This window comes from Amphibalanus amphitrite, unplaced genomic scaffold, assembly GCF_019059575.1.
Source record: "Amphibalanus amphitrite isolate SeventyFive unplaced genomic scaffold, NRLGWU_Aamphi_draft 000397F_arrow, whole genome shotgun sequence".
Taxonomy (NCBI): domain Eukaryota; kingdom Metazoa; phylum Arthropoda; class Thecostraca; order Balanomorpha; family Balanidae; genus Amphibalanus; species Amphibalanus amphitrite.
Genome location: NW_024881891.1, coordinates 178,394 through 195,247, shown reverse-complemented (window position 1 = coordinate 195,247; position 16,854 = coordinate 178,394). Strand labels below are relative to the sequence as shown.

The 16,854-nt window shown below is 50.5% G+C and overlaps 1 protein-coding gene across 1 annotated transcript in view; it reads right to left on the bottom strand.

The window, feature by feature from the left end:
- The window catches only part of LOC122390469 (sushi, von Willebrand factor type A, EGF and pentraxin domain-containing protein 1-like), a 35,866-nt gene that overhangs the window by 6,490 nt on the left and 12,522 nt on the right, over nucleotides 1-16,854 (bottom strand). Inside the window, exons 2-5 of the mRNA XM_043383445.1 lie at nucleotides 10,059-10,137; nucleotides 2,249-2,324; nucleotides 1,335-1,449; nucleotides 464-637 (exon numbers count right to left, since the gene is read on the bottom strand). Coding sequence (XP_043239380.1) covers nucleotides 464-637; nucleotides 1,335-1,449; nucleotides 2,249-2,324; nucleotides 10,059-10,137 — 444 coding nt within the window. The remainder of the gene's footprint in view (nucleotides 1-463; nucleotides 638-1,334; nucleotides 1,450-2,248; nucleotides 2,325-10,058; nucleotides 10,138-16,854) is intronic.

The window sequence follows — 16,854 nt, the reverse complement described above, 5'->3', positions numbered from 1 at the left end:
TAGAGTAAATGTGACCCCATTGTGGTTCGATACGAACAGTAAAAGTATGCACAGACAACTTATGTCATCCTTATCGTCCCTACATATTCAGCCGCTACGCTTCCTGACAGTAACATGAAACCGCTTCCTCTTTGAGCCGTGTAGCAAATCTTTATGTTCGCGTTTGTTGCAAAGAATGCTCCCTCGCTGCTGTGATGGGCGCACTAAGTGCGGTGATTACCACCGCCAGCCGGTCGGGGCGGGCACGTGACCGACCGCTCGACACATCCGGGAAACCCATGGACCCTCCGCTAGCAGCCTGACCCGGTTCGTCCGGCTGGGAAAAAGCGTGCCGCGTCGTCACCGAACACAATGGCAGCGGCTGGGGCCTCTGCTGAAAAAGGACCCCTGGCGAGCGGACCGGTTACACCGGCCGGAGGCGCGGACGGAGGCGCGGTCCGGCGCGGCCGGGGTTACCACTGACCTTTACAGAGGTCGGCCGTCTGGGCGCCCCTCATCTGCGTGGTCGACTGCTTGCCGGCGATGTCCGGACACGGGATGCAGCTCGACTGGCCCAGGCCGCTCTGGTAGCTGCCGATGGCGCACTTGCGGCACGTGCGCGACTCCAGGTCGAAGTAGGTGCCGGCTGCGCAGGCCACTGGAGGCAGACGGTCAGGTCAGGTCAGATACATACCGGCACAGGCTACAGAGGGTCATGTTAGGATAGGGACCGGCCGTGCAGGTGGAACAGATGGCCAGGTCGGTCAGTTTGGATACCGGCCGCTCATGACAACTTAAAATTGCATTATTTTATTTTTACAGACTGCTCTGCAGTGTGACGTGCGCCTACACATCTGGCGTGCCTTATGCTTCTCTGGCCGTGAGCGGTCCGACCGGGGACCCGGTCCTAGCGTGTCAGATTGCGGTTAGCTGTGGACCAGCGCGTAACGGGGGCCATGGGAACACCGGCCCTGACAGGGACTACTGAACCGCGAACATTCAGAACAAATTGTCAGTGGCCCTGAACACGCAAACGTGACACTATGACGATATGAGATAAAAGGGCATATTATATCACGCTCTCCAGTGAACAATTATCCCTCTTCTACGTGTCATCTCTCCCCCTCTCTTCCTTTCCAAGTCCCTTCAGTGCCGATGTGTCTGACATGCTGCCTGTATACCACCACCAGTCACCACTCAAGGTTGGCTGGTTACCGGTACAGTCCAGACAGACGGGCTTTCTCCGCCGGGGCCCTTCTCGCCGAGCCAGGCGCGGCCTCCCCCTCCCCTCCATACACGATGCGTCAGTGCACGGTGTGACGCCCATTTGTGAGGCCCCGGTGATGTTCACTTACCACACGAACGGTCGACGAGCACCTTGCCCTCCTGACAGCGGTACTCGGTGTCGATCTGTACCGAGCCCGGGTCCGACTCCACATTGGGGAGCTGAGAGTTGACATCGAACTGGCCCTGAAGAGACACAGAGGGAGGTGTTGACAAGATATTGCACAAATGTCATACATTCAGGCAGATTAGTCATGTCATGAATTTGATTGTTCGTGTATTCGTGGTGGTGGCCGGCGCCGGCCGGTGTATAACGCGTATTACTGGGACAGTCCGCTCAGTCCGGCGGACTGTGCGGAGGTGAACGGCCGGTCCTGCGGTCTCGGACGCTGTACTAAGCTGCTGTATGTGGTTGACCGGTGACGCCGGTCGTTGGGGCCCTCGACTGATCGACCCAGACCCCAGCCGGTCGCCACTCAGGCCACCGTACCGCGCCGGCTGGAGTCGAGCCGGCTTGGACTGGGATGGGTCGGCAGCTCGTTACCCAGCTACATCGGTGGTCAGGCTTTACATTGCCGCCGCCATTGCATGTGTACGAGCCGGCCATTGAGGCAGCGGCGGCGGTCTGTGGTGGCGGCCGTGTCCGACCCAGTTCCGCGTGCATGGGTGTCCGGCAGCACTGACCCAGTGCGCCGCCAAGTCGGTCAGCGAAGAAATGGGCCGGCACGGCGGAAAGGCGCCACGCTGGGAGCCGGCCGGGTCCCCACAGCGGCGGCAATCGCTAACAACCCGGCGTCGAACGAAAGGCGAACACAATATGGGAACGGCGGCTGGAGGAGCCGGGGGCGAGTCGTGGCTGAAACCGAAAACCGCCCAATGATGTGATGTGACTTGGGTGGTTGTGTGTCATTCAATCCGACGAATGAAGTCCATTCGCACGGAGTAATTGTAGGCAGCCCGCTTTGCTTCGGTGGTGGGTACTTACGCCATCGAGGATGATGTCTTTGATGAGCTTCTGCACGTCGGCAACCTGCTTGGTGTCTTCGTGTGTGACGGAATCGCTGAAACAGAGGGAAAAGAACTGTCAGTTGGTCCACTACTGGCGGTCAGAAATCGCTGAAACTGGGGACGGACAGCCGTCAGTGGCCATAAAGCCGGCGCTCTCACGGCCAAAATCACTGACACGCGGAAGACGACTTTCAATTGGCGACTGCCACTCTCATTTCTAAAATGGGACCGTGTGTATCGCTAAAAAGTCTACTTATAGAACCAGTGAGTAAGACAAAATCTTATTCGGAAGTCGTGCCATGGAGAAAATCCTGCAGTGCCGCTCAGGTCACGAACGTTACTCTGCAATGCTTGAATGGGGTGGAGCAGACGCGTGTACTAGCCCTGCTCACAGTGTAAGGCGAGCGTTCTAGCCCGCTTGCAGTCTCGAGTAAGGCAAATGTAATGACTCGCTCGCAGCCTTAGGCTGGGGGGATCCATGTAATCGCAAGGCACCTCGCAGTTGCGATCAAACGTAAGTTGAATCGGAACAGATATTGGAGGGATCCATCACATCGTAGGCTAAGTAGATACGCAAGTTGTATCGCAAATGGTGAAGATACGAACTAACTTTACGAATCTTCTCGGTCGATCGGAAGGCCGATCGTAGCGAAGCTTTACCTCTTTCTCAAGAGAAAAATATAAGAAATTTTCAAAATTTTCACAAAACCGAAATATATGTTAAACAAATATGGTTGATGAACACGTGTGCAAAATTTGAAGTCGATTTCTTCAAAAATGGCTGCGCTAGAGCGTTTTAAATTTACACGTTGAAAACGGTCACTTTCACGTCCTTTTTGTAATTATTATTTTTTTTAATTTTGAAATTTAAAAAGTGTTTTAAGCAATTTTTCGCGTTAATTGCGAAAATCTGACCAAAACATGTATCGCACCATCAATGATCCGATACGCCATCAGAGGCCGCGCCGCGGACAGGTGGGCGCGGCGATACCTAGACCGCGTGGGGGTTACACTGGTGTTCGGGAAGGGCTATGTCAACGCGAGGCAGGCCGCGGGGGAGCCGGTTGCGGCGCCGGTCCGTATTTGTCGGCGCCTAGCAGTGCAGCGGTGCGTTTATGGCGGAGGGAAGGGAAGCGGTGTAGTGTCGGCAAGGCCGCACACAGGAGAGGGCACACGGGCCTCCCCCCATTCGAGTTGGGGTCCCTAATCTTTAGACCGCCGAAGACCATGTAAAATGAACTGAAATGATGATTAAAAAGACCGGGAGGGCCCATCTCGTTCCCCAGCAGGCCCATACGAGTCCATAAATGCCCAGTAGCGCAGCCAGGGGTATTGTGGTGAAATTTCAATGGCCCTCAAAAGACCTCAAAGGGCCCACAGATGGGGTCACCGGGTCCTCAGATGGTCTCGAAGGGCCCTCGGTTAGCGTCAAATGGCCCTCATCTGGTGTCAAAGGGCCCTCAGATGGCCAAATGAAGGGCCACAAGATGGCCTCAAAGGGCCCTCAGATGGGTTCAAAGGGCTCTCAGCCAACGTTAAACCTACCTCAGAAGACCTTAAAGGGCGTCAAAGGGCCCTAAACCTGCGTCAGAGGGCCCTGAGCTCGCGTCAAACGACCCTCCGAAGGCCTTAAAGAGTCCTTAGCTTGTGTCAGAGGGCCCCCAGCTGGTGTCAGTGAGCCCTCCTCAGCTGGCGCCAAAAGTCCATCTGAAGGCCTCAAACGGTCGTCAGCTGGAGTACAACGGTCCTCAGATGCCGTCACGCGGCCCTCAAAAGCCTCAAGGAGCCCTTATAAGGTCTCAAAGGGCCCTCATTTGGCCTCAAAAGGCCCTCCGCTAGCGTTAACCGACTTCAGAAGGCCTTAAAGGGCCCTTATCTGGTGTCAGAGGGCCCCCAACTAGTGTCAGAGGGCCCCCCGGCCCTCAGTTGGCGCAAAATGGCCATCAGAAGGCCTCAAACGGTCCGTAACTGGAGTCAAACCGCAACGGTCCTCAGGTGGCGTCAAGCGGCCCTCAAAAAGCCTCAAAGGCCGCTTAAAAGGCAGCAAAGGGCCCTAATATGACCCCAAAGGGTCCTCTGCTGGCGTCAAACGGACCTCAGAAGGTCTCAAAGGGCGTCAAAGGGCCCTGAGCTCGTGTCAAATATAAAAGCGCCCTTAGCTGGTGTCAGGAGGCCCCCAGTTGGTGTCAGCGTGCCCTCAGCTGGTGTCAGAGAGCCCTCAGTTGGCATCTACTGGCCATCAGAAGGCCCCAAACGGTCCTCAGATGGCGTCCAACGGTCCTCAGCTGACGTTAAGAGGCCCTCAAAAAGGCCTCAAAGACCCCTCGGCTGCTGAAGAGGCCCTTAGCCTCAAAGGAAACTCAAGAGACGTTAAACGGCCCTAAAAAAGGCTTGAAAGGGCCCTCTGCTGGTGGCAAAGGGCTCGCATATGACATCAATAACAGCTTTGTCAAAAACGGACCTGAGAGACCTTGCCGGTCCCTGGTTATAAGGGACTCCTGTCTCTTGCAGTAACCTGAGTGGCCCACGTTTACTGAGGGGCCCCTGGTTATTGAAGGAGTCCCTGGTTACTGGAAGGACCCCTGGTTATCAGAGGGTTCCCTGGTCACCTGGTGGGTCCCTGATCAATTGAAACCTCCCGATCATCTGAGCGCCCCCTGATTGCCTTGGTCTTGGCGTTGGCGTACAATTTAAAGTCGTCGGCACACTGCGGCCTCCTCTTTCTCAACAAGTCCCTCTATTTCTTCTGCAGCGAGGGCGATTTCGTCAAAATACTCCTACATCGCGAAGCCTCGTGCGCAGACGCAGTCTTCGGGGCGCTCGCTGCGCCAACTCTTGACGCCAACTGACGGGCTCCAAATGGAACAGATGGACTCCGAAACGAACGTGGGAATGCCGACACATCATCCCTCCAAATTTACAGAGGAGGAGATGTCCCTGACAGCCCATTTGCAATAGGGGTCACTTTTACACTATAGACGTATGGGGAATTCGACCTTATCGACATGGTACTACGAGGTCAGCTGATCTGCTTGGCATTTAAATCGTAGTAAAACGGGCATTTAAACGCTGCGAAACAACTTACGTACAACGTAGCTCCGATTTGCCGCTCTTTCTTTTTCATCCCTCCGATTTTCTTCCGATCAAGAGAAGTTTCGTACCGAGAGAAGTTTCGCAGCCACGTCCGATATAACTTACGATAGCACGGATCCCCCCAGCCTTAGTTAGTAGGCGTAAGGCGAGCCGCCGCGCCGGACGGAACTGCACGGTGGAGTGCGGCTCGCCGGCGGCGGAGGCGCGCGGTGGAGGGAGGGTTAGGAAGGGGGCGTCACGCTCCCTGGCAGCGGCCGGGGAGTAAATGAGACAGCGGCCGTGCACCGTGCGCTCCGCATAGTAAGTGCCGCATTCGACCATCAGAGGGCACCGAGCGTCAGAAGACTGATGTGGAGTGATTGAGAGTCTCGTCTCCGACCTGTTGGTATCCGGTGACGACCGTACCGCGAGTCGAGACTGATAGGTATCCAATATCGTCCAATGGGAGGCTGACCGAGTATGGTATAATTGATGCTAGGACGCCCGTAGTTACAAGTAAGGCTGGGTTTGTGAACCGGGCCAACCGAAGTAAGTTATTGTCTTCGGTGTCTAATTCGTTCGGCTTCGGCATATGTACAAGATGGTGTTATCATTGATGAAACAATCGAAATTTCGCGTCACTTATCGTTGTCAACCGTGTGATAGTGATTTTTCCCCGCTTGGAGTATTGGTTTCCAAAAGAAAGTTACTCTGAATCACATTTGATTCATCGAGTGATTATAAGTCCACGTCAGCCGTACTGTGTGTAATTGTATCCAAAGTAGGTAGATCACTGTTAGTACTGGAGTAGTATCACGCAAAGGTGAAAGTGCCGCGGTGGTGCGGCGCGCCGCTATGCTCGCTGGTTAAATCGGCCACCGGTCGTGACCAGCGACTGCGCGCTGCCGACCGCTGGTGAAGGGCCTGTTAGCTGGCTCGTGGTGGGTGCGGCCAGTCAGAACATATGCCAGAGTCCAATATTGAATGGTTGTAAAAATAGGACCTGAGCCGAAGTCATCCATCATGAGGACGTTTTTTCGGCATTGACCTGTCAGTGAGTATGCATGCGTTGCAGCTGCATTTAGAACCAAAGGAATAAAGCTGCGATTTAGTATCACGAAACGTTCACCTCTATTTTGGTCGCTAAAAGTCAGTCTCTGGACTTGAATGAACTAACGTCCATCGTGCTAAGAAAATGTGCATTGTTTTTTTTCTGTGGCCGCTATCCACGAAAAAGAAGGTTCTGTGTTCTGGGAGTACATGCTGTGATCCCTTTTAACTATAGATGCTTGTCCTCAAAATATATTCCGGCTATTCTGGGAGGAACTAGAAAGTTGCTAACTTATGGAGAATGTCGTTCCGGCTGTGGAAGGATATTATGCGTTCTGTCTGGTAGAATGTTAAGTGCCCTCTGGATGGATGTCGTTCATGTTTTGTGAGAATGTCTTGTGCGAGCGAATGTCTGGATGAAATGAATGTCTCTTATGCTGTTAAAGGATTTTTGATAAATTCTAGTTACAATATGATGCAGGTTTAGGAGGATGTCCTGCATGTTCTGCGGTACGTTTTCCGCTCCAGCGCTGGCCGCTCTCGTGCCGTTAGATGTCCGGGAGGCGCCATTCGGGTCTCGGCGCCCGGCCCGTGTCGCGTGTCGACTGTTTGGTTATACAGCCGCGGTCTATGGCGGATACAGCTGTATTCTCAGCATGGAAACCCCCGGCTGGACTTCTGCCGTGTTGACAGGGATGTCACCTAGTCAGCAGCTTATTACGGCCCTCCGACTTCCCGGCAGTGATTGGCCCCGTTCGTGCGGCGCGCACGCACCGCTACCTGCCGTCGCTTCAGCGGTACATTTTACAAACACGCTCTGTACAATACTGTGATATCAATCTACAGCTTCAACGAAGAAACATAGTACTAGCACACTGTATATGGACTGTTGAAAACTTTTTGGAGGCGCATATTAAGTTTTTCTGTCGTTATCAGCAATCTTGCCCATTGTATCTAAAGGAGGATTTCACTCTATTGCTATTTTATCGTCCCGAACACAAAATAATCGGCTTCACTGTTAGGACACGCGGGTGCAGTGTTTCTGGAACCGGGCGCCAGTGACAAATGTGTGTTGGCTTTCCTGTCGACACGTTGTATGCCTTCTGCAGTGGCTGCAGGGTACCTCACGGTCCAATTGTCACTTAGTCTAACCGACTTACGGGCCTTCTGGCTTCAGTCACGAGTCCTAAGAGACTGACTTTACCGTCTCATATGCGATCCTTTGCGCCTCACAGGCCCTGGCCGGTATAGGCGTGGTTGACTGGTGGCGCGTCAGACCGACACAAGTGATGAGCAGGTGTGTTACCGGCCGACATCTCTGCGTGACGGGAAGACGGGCTAAAGCGGTGAAGCGCAGCGCTCTCTGACGGGCCGGCATGAATCGACTGTGTGATGGGAAGACGGTGCGGCGGTATACCGCGTGACGGTCCGACACCGAAATAACGAGCGGCTCGTCGATGTGCCTTTACCGGAAGTGAGCCGTTTCCGGTGTGAGCGCGGTGTCGACGTCTGCTGCCGGTGATTTGACGCCTTAGTGAACGCTGTCAGTGAACCGAGTAAAGACAGACGAGATGAATAGACGTGCTACTGAATCGATTCGGAGCCCTTACGACGGCACTCCTTAGTGACGGGCGTCAGTGAAATGGTCTGGCTGGATACTTTACATATTCGTACCTACTGAGCTAAGTTAACTTTATGAAAAGAGTGAATTTTTAAACTTTGGTTGTGTTTTTTTTTACTAAAAGCCTCGCACTTTTGTGTTTTATTGCATGAGTTTATTCGTTCAAGAGAAAGCTACGAGCATACCTAGCCCGCTAATGACGGGCTCTCAAAAGCACCTATCCGCCGCTGACAGGCGTGGGCGTTCGCGATGGGGTGCGGCACCCGTCGAGCCCAGAGTGCTCACGGCCGCACGACTGAAGGTGACTCCTGCTCTGGAGAGGGGAGCACCGGACCGGCAGACCTCCAGTTCGGACCGGACTAGCAGACCGGCGCCAGACCAGATGGGCTGATTCATCGCCTGGCTGCACGCCCGCCTGACCCGTCACATCCAACAAAGAAGCTCAAAAAGTAATCCGATATAACACTGCACCTCTCCGAGACCACAGAAAATCGGCTCACCTGCATTATTCAACAAAACGCGAGCCGCGAATCTGCACCACAAAGAATAGATTGAGCGTGCCGCACGGCTGTGCTAAATGTTGCGGGCCGTTTTTACGAATACAGCGTGCTGGTCTGCCTGACTGGCTCCTGTGGGAACATGTCGGCGGATGGACCTCGGAATGCATGCGCACAGTGGCGTCACTCGGGCTCCGTGGTCGCGTGACCTCGTGTATGGGCGATGACAGTCCCACGCACGGGGCTCGGCACACCTGTACGGCGTGATCAGCGGAGCGTGCACCGGCTAGACGGGCCAGTTTTAGGGCTGTTTTACGGGACACCAACTGTCCGCACTGACTGGGAACTGTCCTTCATCGACTGGGCTGGGATATGTAGCCGAATCCTAACTGGTTGTAGTTTTCTGTATCACGTCGCTATCCCCATCCCCGTGAGGCTGTCAGTGAAGCATCCACACCTCAATTCAACTCCCTTACTGCCTTGCCTGTTCTGGTCTGACGTTCACTGGTCATGCCACTCCTACTCTTGCCGTCGCTGGACCACTGTGACCATTGGTCACGACCCAGGCCCGATTACCGCCGGCCGTGGTGGCCGCGCTCCGTCTGACAGAGCCAGTCTGGAGTCAGAACAGCAGACACGTCACGCGCCGCCTGTCACCACACCAGATCAGGCCACTTCGCCGAAGACGCAGACTGACGATTAAGACGCAGGATTAGCGTGTAAGTCTGTACTGGAGAGAACAGCTTAAAGACGGCGGCAGCAGGCAGGGCACGGTGCAGCCCACTTTGTGTTTTGGGGAACTCTGCTCCTTCTCTGTAAGGGGCCATGGGTGGTAGCGCGTTCAGCGTGAGTGGGGTATCAGTGTGCGGGGGTCGGCGGTCGGCCGTTTACCCCTCAGACAGAAGACCGGGTCGGGAGAGGGGGAGGGGGACAGGTGGCCGGAAACCACGCGACGCCGGCTGTTCGCGGACCTGCCCTCCTCTCCCCTCCCCACCCTCCCCTTCCCGGATGGTGCACGACCGTCCGGCGGGCCACAGAAGCGGCTTGCAGTCGGAGGAGTAGCGAGATATTTCTCTGTCACGGCCGCGCCCCGTATCAAAACGAGACTTTATGTTGCAATTGGTAACTGCTAAGATGTTGCTGACTATCGAGATCGTTTGTTTGCAAGAAGTGTTTTTTTTTTGCTCTTTTATGTAGTGCCAGTCATGAAGCCCCTTTCAAGTAAAGATTAAGGTCACGACTCACGAGCTAACAATTAATTATGCCGCTTCGCAGTGCTTGAAGTTAGCATTGAATTAGGCTACCAGATAGGACTCGGGAGACAGCCAAGATTTCTAAGACAAAAAATCGTCCTTATCCGTTCCCTTAATCGTCTTCGAATAAATTCCATTCATTGTAAACATATCTAAATGTCAATCCTCCAACATTCCCATCATTTAATCTGCTCTAACAAAGTCGCCTGCATACTTTTATCGCGTTTCGTTTGTAAGGAGAGCCCTGTTTGATTGAGTACGGCGGCCCAAGGCGACCCAGGCTGTGTCACTGACCTTTGCACGGGCACGCTGATTTCGACCTCATATACACCGTCTGGACTGGACTGCCGCTTCAGGCGCCTCTGGTGATTCCCTGTCAACACACAGGAGGAGGGGAAGATCGTCAGCACTGTCGCCACACACTTAAATATCGCTCGGCGGAGACGGGGTGTCGCAGAGGACCGTCGTATCATATCGTGCGGCGGTAGTTTACATAAGCTGCCCATCCCACACACACATACTCGGACAGACGCACCTTGAAAAGCGAGGTTTCAGATTTGGGGACAAACTATGTACTTCAGCACACCTTACAAAAGTATCCTGTTTGAATGGTGTTATCAATAAAAGGACGTATTTCTGCCTTTCATAATGGCATGCATACGTCATGCTCTCTATATATCGCATGGGATGGGAAGCTACCTGCCGTAGATTCCGATACAGATACAAAGCTTAGCCGCTTCTGGTGTAATTCCAGAAATGCAGTGAGACTGCTGAGACTTTTCGTGTCCGAGAGAATGAGGCAACGAATCCCGGATTGTCTGGAAGGAACACAAAGAACACCACGAGAAATAATTTTGGCGTACTTGTGAAACGCCCGAATCGCGGACGTGCCTTTGGTTTGTCTGTGTTCCACTAATGCCTCGCCGCTGACGTGTACGATTTCACATCGTAGTATGAGTATTGTCGGACGGTAGCGAGTTTCCACACATTCTGGGGCAGATGTACACGAATTTAGACTCTAAACAATCGCCGGCCACGCATGCCACGGCAGGGCATCCACGCTTGTCGAATCGCTGGGCTCCGAGATGTGCGTCCAGCCGCCAGCTGCCACTGTGGCCACCATGGGAGCGGGCGGGGCAGCGTCGGGTGGGGCTCCCAACGGCAGTCCGGCTGGGAAGGCACACTTTTGACCAGACCGACTCACAGAATATAGCGCGCACTGACACAGTTTACTCAGCACCCCCGCAGTTGTCTGCTCGGACACCCAGCCTGGGAACCATGCCAGTCGCCAGCTCGGCGTCAGGTGGCCTGGCTATATTCCACTTCAATAGACCGCTCAATTTATATGGTAATGACCGTATATGAATGTAAATATCTAGTCGTATTTCAACACCTGTGTAAGTGGCACGCTCGATGGAAAGTGCAGGCGATAAACACTTTCATCGTCCGTATGAATAAGGGCTGACTGGCGAATTCCGCACTGATTGTATCGTCAGCGAGGCGTCTCTGGCGTCGTCACTCCATGTATGACGTCACACGCCCTGACGATGCGACGTGGAAAGGCCGCCTCATTGAACTGTGACTGTGACTGACTGTGATTGGCCTTTTGACTGTGACTGTGCCTCTGATTGCCGCCTCTCGGGTCGGTCGGCCCGTCGCCGGTCGCGGGCGGCGAGCCCCGGCCGCCGAGGGTTGGCCGGGCGCCGGTGGGCGGTCGGGCTAATACCACAACACGGCTCGGCGACAAAAAGCATCGCTTTCACCGGCTCCGACCTTCATCTGGCCGGCTCCGCCAGCCGCCGGTACCGCGGCCCGGATCGGCCGGCGGGGGCACATCGCAACACGCCGCTCATATGATGAGAGGGTGTACTTCTGCCATTGTAGGGGAGCCAAACGAGCGGCTTATTAAAACCGTGACACGGTGCCATGGGAGCCGTGACCATCCTAAGAGTTCCTTTCGAAACCGTTCGTGGCTTAGTGACTAGAATCCCACGACGAGCTACAATCGTATAGGGGAGAGTGGGGTAATTTGGCCGGTGGTGTAAATTGGCCGCCCCCACCTGTACGAAAGCTGATAAAAGTGAATGAAATAACTTTAGTCTCTATTCATTTGTCATCGGCAGAACTAACTCGAGAACAAATGTCAAAACTTCCCCCTATTAGTTTTATTCAAAATTAATAAAACGTGAATTTCGTTAGAAAATGGTAACTTTCACTTCCGTTTAAAAATTTGTATAACATGTAGTATTTGGGCTGTAAACGAATTCCAACATTATAGCGCCATTCTTGAGCGTGTTCAGCGGTTTCAAGAGCAATTTCATCTAGTTTTGTACAGCCATGACCACATTATAGACAAAAAATTTCAGAATGGCAATGTGGGGTTATTTGGCCGGGACTAGCGGGGCAACTTGGCCGGTGCGCTCAGAGTCACTATGCTGGGACGGCCGAGTTGTCATGGTCAATTATACCATAAAGGACATAATTCATGACCAACTTTGACTACCTTGATGCCATATTTCCTATTGGACAGCTGTATGGGCATGTGACGTCATCAAAGGTTACCTAACGCTTTTTTGCTAATAAATACTTACAGAAAAAAGATACAGCCGCGCAAATGGTCTCATTGTGTTCAGCTCGTCAAGGCGCATCGAATGATATACATGATGACCTTGAACTCACGCAACCTTGAGGTCAAGCGACCTGAGGTAACGTGACCTGAAGCAAACCTTTGACCTTGACCTCTCGAGGTCAACACATACATGTTTCGATGCGGAATGACGAGAGAATTACGATGGTACTTTTAGTTTTGGCCTAGCTTGATTACTTCAAAAGCTATTCGTAAAAAACTGTCATCGCATCTAGAGCCGCTATTTTGACTATTTTCGACCCCTGTGACGGCTGAGGCAACCTCCAAAATGCTTCAAATGCGTCGTAGGACACGCGTCATTGCTGAATGTGAAGCTGACTCGCCTATAACAAAAATCATGGCCTCAAACTAACACCGGCCAAATTGCCCCACACCCCCGGCCAAATAACCCTGCTAGTGGGGCAATTTGGCCGCTTTGCAGACCTTTGTAATACGTCACAATTTCAATATAAGTAGTTACTCTATCATTTCAAGCTTACTGTCCAGGAAAGTAAAATGTATGCCACAGCTGTCAGCGTTGAGAAAATGCAGAAATGTGTTGTCGATTTTTAGTTACATCGTTTTCTAAAAAAAGCGGCCAAATTACCCTACTCTCCCCTACTCGACTGTGCCACAAACAAGCTATCGTATATAATTGTCAAACTTTATACCTTTACCTTTTACAATGCATCTTGCTCATTTATGCAGGCCTGCTATTATACATTAAACGAGAATAGCTTGCATTGCATTTTCTGTTTGTAACCACATGATATGTAAATGTCATGACACGCATTTTGTTGTGACATTTCAGTGCTGCACTGCACTGCAACTGCAATGGCACCATTTCGCCTTTGTAGTAAGGTTTGATAGTCCGGGCATAGTATGCAGTAAACTGCAGGCCATGTTTCGCCCGCTGGGGTCCCATGGCCTCATGGCGTGTGGAAATGCAATGAAGAAATAGGCAGGCAGCACAGGCTGACTGCAATGACGGCTACAGGGTGGTGGTGGCGGATATGATCTCGTGTGTAAAGATGGAGAAATTACAATTGGTCGTTTTAACATGCGACTCGGCTCTCTCGCCACACTACGTGTGACTGGTGTGAGAGATGGAATTGTAGGCTGGTATTACGGGAGTAAAGGAACTAATAATTCGATAGACGTGTTATGAAAATTGTTTTTAAATCTTATTCCAATATAGCTTTGTAAAAATGAAGGGTTCCTGAGCCAGAACGATTACCTACAGAGATTAGTAGACAGTGTGCTTGATTTTTGGCATTAAGTTTGTCATACTCCCGCCTATTTTGATCAAGTACATTTATTGGCCAATGTTCCGTCTACTATGTAATTTTCCTAGTTTATTACCAAATTTAGGTACGCCTGGCGTCGCTGCTATCCTCGTTAGTTATTAAGCACAGCGTATCCACTGCCCACCTACCACATAATTTGTGCGTGCTGGTTTCGAACAATTGGTGCATCCGGCTTGGAAGGGGGTGTTTTGGACCGTGTCATCCAAAGCCCAGAAACCTGGCCATACACAATACCAATCTTGGATGGAGTGAACAATGAAAGGATGGGTCGGACTTTATAAATGCCTGTCGATTGTGTTAACACGCGCACCGACGGGGGGCGGATATCCGCCCCCCCCTGAGTTTTTTTTCGCGAATAGCGGGAAAACCGCGGCGCGTAGCACCGCGAAATTTGGTACGACTATTCTCTCATCAATTTTACACATGGTGTGCAAGTTTGAACCTCCTATCTTTTAAGGTCAGGTCACCAGGTCACTTTGAATGACCCAACCTCAAGTCACTTTTTGCAACTTTGTCACCGTGCCAGAGCTACAGTAGATGCCGGAGGCCTTTGAAAGTCGCAGGATGTTATAAGGTCATTAGTAGCTACAATTTTTATATCTCGGAATTTTGATATCGATGACCTAAGGTCAGGTCAATTTCTCGACCTCCCCATTATAAGTCAATGGGGGGAAAATCAACTCCCTGTTTTCAGGGCTGGGAAATCTCTCATACTTTCATACCCCAGTAGGTAGCAGATACCGCTTTATTGTTCCATCAATTGTAGCAAAATCAACATTTCTCTCTTCCGTACATCATAAAGAAAAATACAATAAAAACATCACAATTCGCACATTTTTTAAAATAAAGGTACCACCAGCCAGTGATCTCGTCGGCGAATAAGAACAAAACATCTGTAAGACTAACACAAGTTCAAAACGTCAGCTTTGTGCTCCATTTTATGACTAATCTGGCGGCTCTTTGTAGCAGTTTCCATTGTAGCATCACTAATTCTTCATACTCTGAGTCGTGTAACAAAAGGTATCTGCTACGCCTTTTTATGCGCTATCTTTCTTATGAATATTGCAAAAAGGAGTTTCATTATTTGTGAGATATTCAAATGACATATTTACGAAACAAAACAAATTGTTTTTAAAAGGGCATTGTTCAATGATCAATTAAAATACGAAAAGAATCAACTCATTCTGCCCATGGCATCTCTAAAAAGCCATCTTTTATGATACAGTGTCCTGCAACGTCTTTAATCCTTTTTGATGACGTCATACACAATTTTATGCAGTTTTTAATGTATTTTATTGTTGAAACCATACTTATTTGAACCAAATTAGAGCTTAAAAAAACTAATGAACATTTTTTGTAAGTTTTATTAAGAAATTTTGTCAAAAATATGCAAATAACGTCATTACTGTTTGTGTATTTTGTTGATGGACTGTTTCTGGCGCATTAGAGACAATTCTAGTTGTCGCTTCGCGTGGATAGTTCAGTTGAGTTTGATGAGTGTTTCTGGGTGTTATTGAATTATTTCAGCTATTTTAGCTTTTATTTTGCCTCTATTTTAGGAAAGTGGGATATTCCAGGCCTAATTTCAAGTGTTGCAATGACAACTGTCCCTAAAGCGGCGTGCAGTACACAGTTAAAGAGCAAGGTAGCCGCCCAGCACGCAAAGCAAGATGTGTGAAGATATAGGGAGATACCTATGATCGAATTTGCGCAGAAGGTGAGATCTGATTGAAATATTGATCAAGTAACGCCCAGAAAAGAATTTTTTATTTACTTTTTTACATGTTCAATTATTGTATCAACTCTAAACCTTGATTGGTGGCAACTGGCAACTTTTGTACAGCGGGTTCGGCATGGACAATGATTGTAAATTGTTGAACAGACTGAGCAGCCGAATCAACCTGATTTCTTTCAAATACTTTCTGCCTGAGTAGGCTGATACCATCTGAATCCTGAAGTTGCTGGAATGCTGATAGGAAAATTCTAGGGCTCACTGGAGCTCTCTGGTGCTCTCAAGTCTCAGGTGGTGCTGGAACTTGCCCTGAGAAAGCCCTACAGCACCTTATTTTGATATTTGTATGCTTTTTCTAAAACTGAGTAGTGAGTAGGTACCTACAAAGAGTAAAAAATAAGAAGAAGAACATTCACAGGGGGCATAAGCAAGACACTGTATCTGTTTTTGTTTAAGCGCAACCAACTAAATAAAAACATTCAAAGCTCAATTTGAGAATAGATAGAAAATGAAAGTGGAAAGCTCTGTCCAGAATTTTGATTACTTGTAAAATCATTTTCTCTAGCAGAAATGATGTGAGGAACATTTGTGGCAATGTAGCTAATAAAGAGTTTCTCGTAATATCTGGTATGTAGCAGATTCAGCATTTTTCCCAGCCCTGCTGTTTTTACCACTAAAACGGGTCGGAATGGCCCCATAAACCACCCATGACCTCATATACGATCAACCTTCACTACCTTGAGGTCTGTTTTGCTGTTGGGCAGCTGTAAGGTCATGTGACGTCATCAAAGGTCACCAGCGGTTTTTTGACAATAACTCCGTACAGGAACAAGATACAGCCGCGCGGATGGTCTCATTGTGTTCAGCTCGTCAAGGCGCATCGAATGATATACATGATGACCTCGAGGTCACGTGACCTGAGGTCAACCTTTGACCTTGACCTTTCGAGGTCAACATATATATCATTCGCTGCGGATTGACGAGAGGATCACGATGCTGCCCTTAGTTTGTTCCTATATTGACTAGTTAGAAAGTTATTCGAGAAAAACTCTCCATAACTAGCGCCGCCATTTTGAATTTTTTGACCCCTGTGAAGTCATCTTTGACCTGACCTGAAATGACCTTAGTAAAAATTGTAGACCTTGTCCGTGCGTATCCCTTGCCGTTTACCGCTTGTCGCTATCTTGCTTCGTTCTCGAGATCTCAGGGGGGAGGGGGCGGTCATCCGCCCCCCCCCCCGTCGGTACGAAGTTGGCGAAGACTCCCGTCGGTGCGCGGGTTAATGTTCAAAGCTCAGACTTTTGACGGTTAGATATTTCAATACCCAATTTATACTACATAGTGAAACGTAGAAATATCCGAAATATCCACAATTCATATGAGTAGATACCTATTTCATGAGTCACAAACATTCGTGAGCTGCCA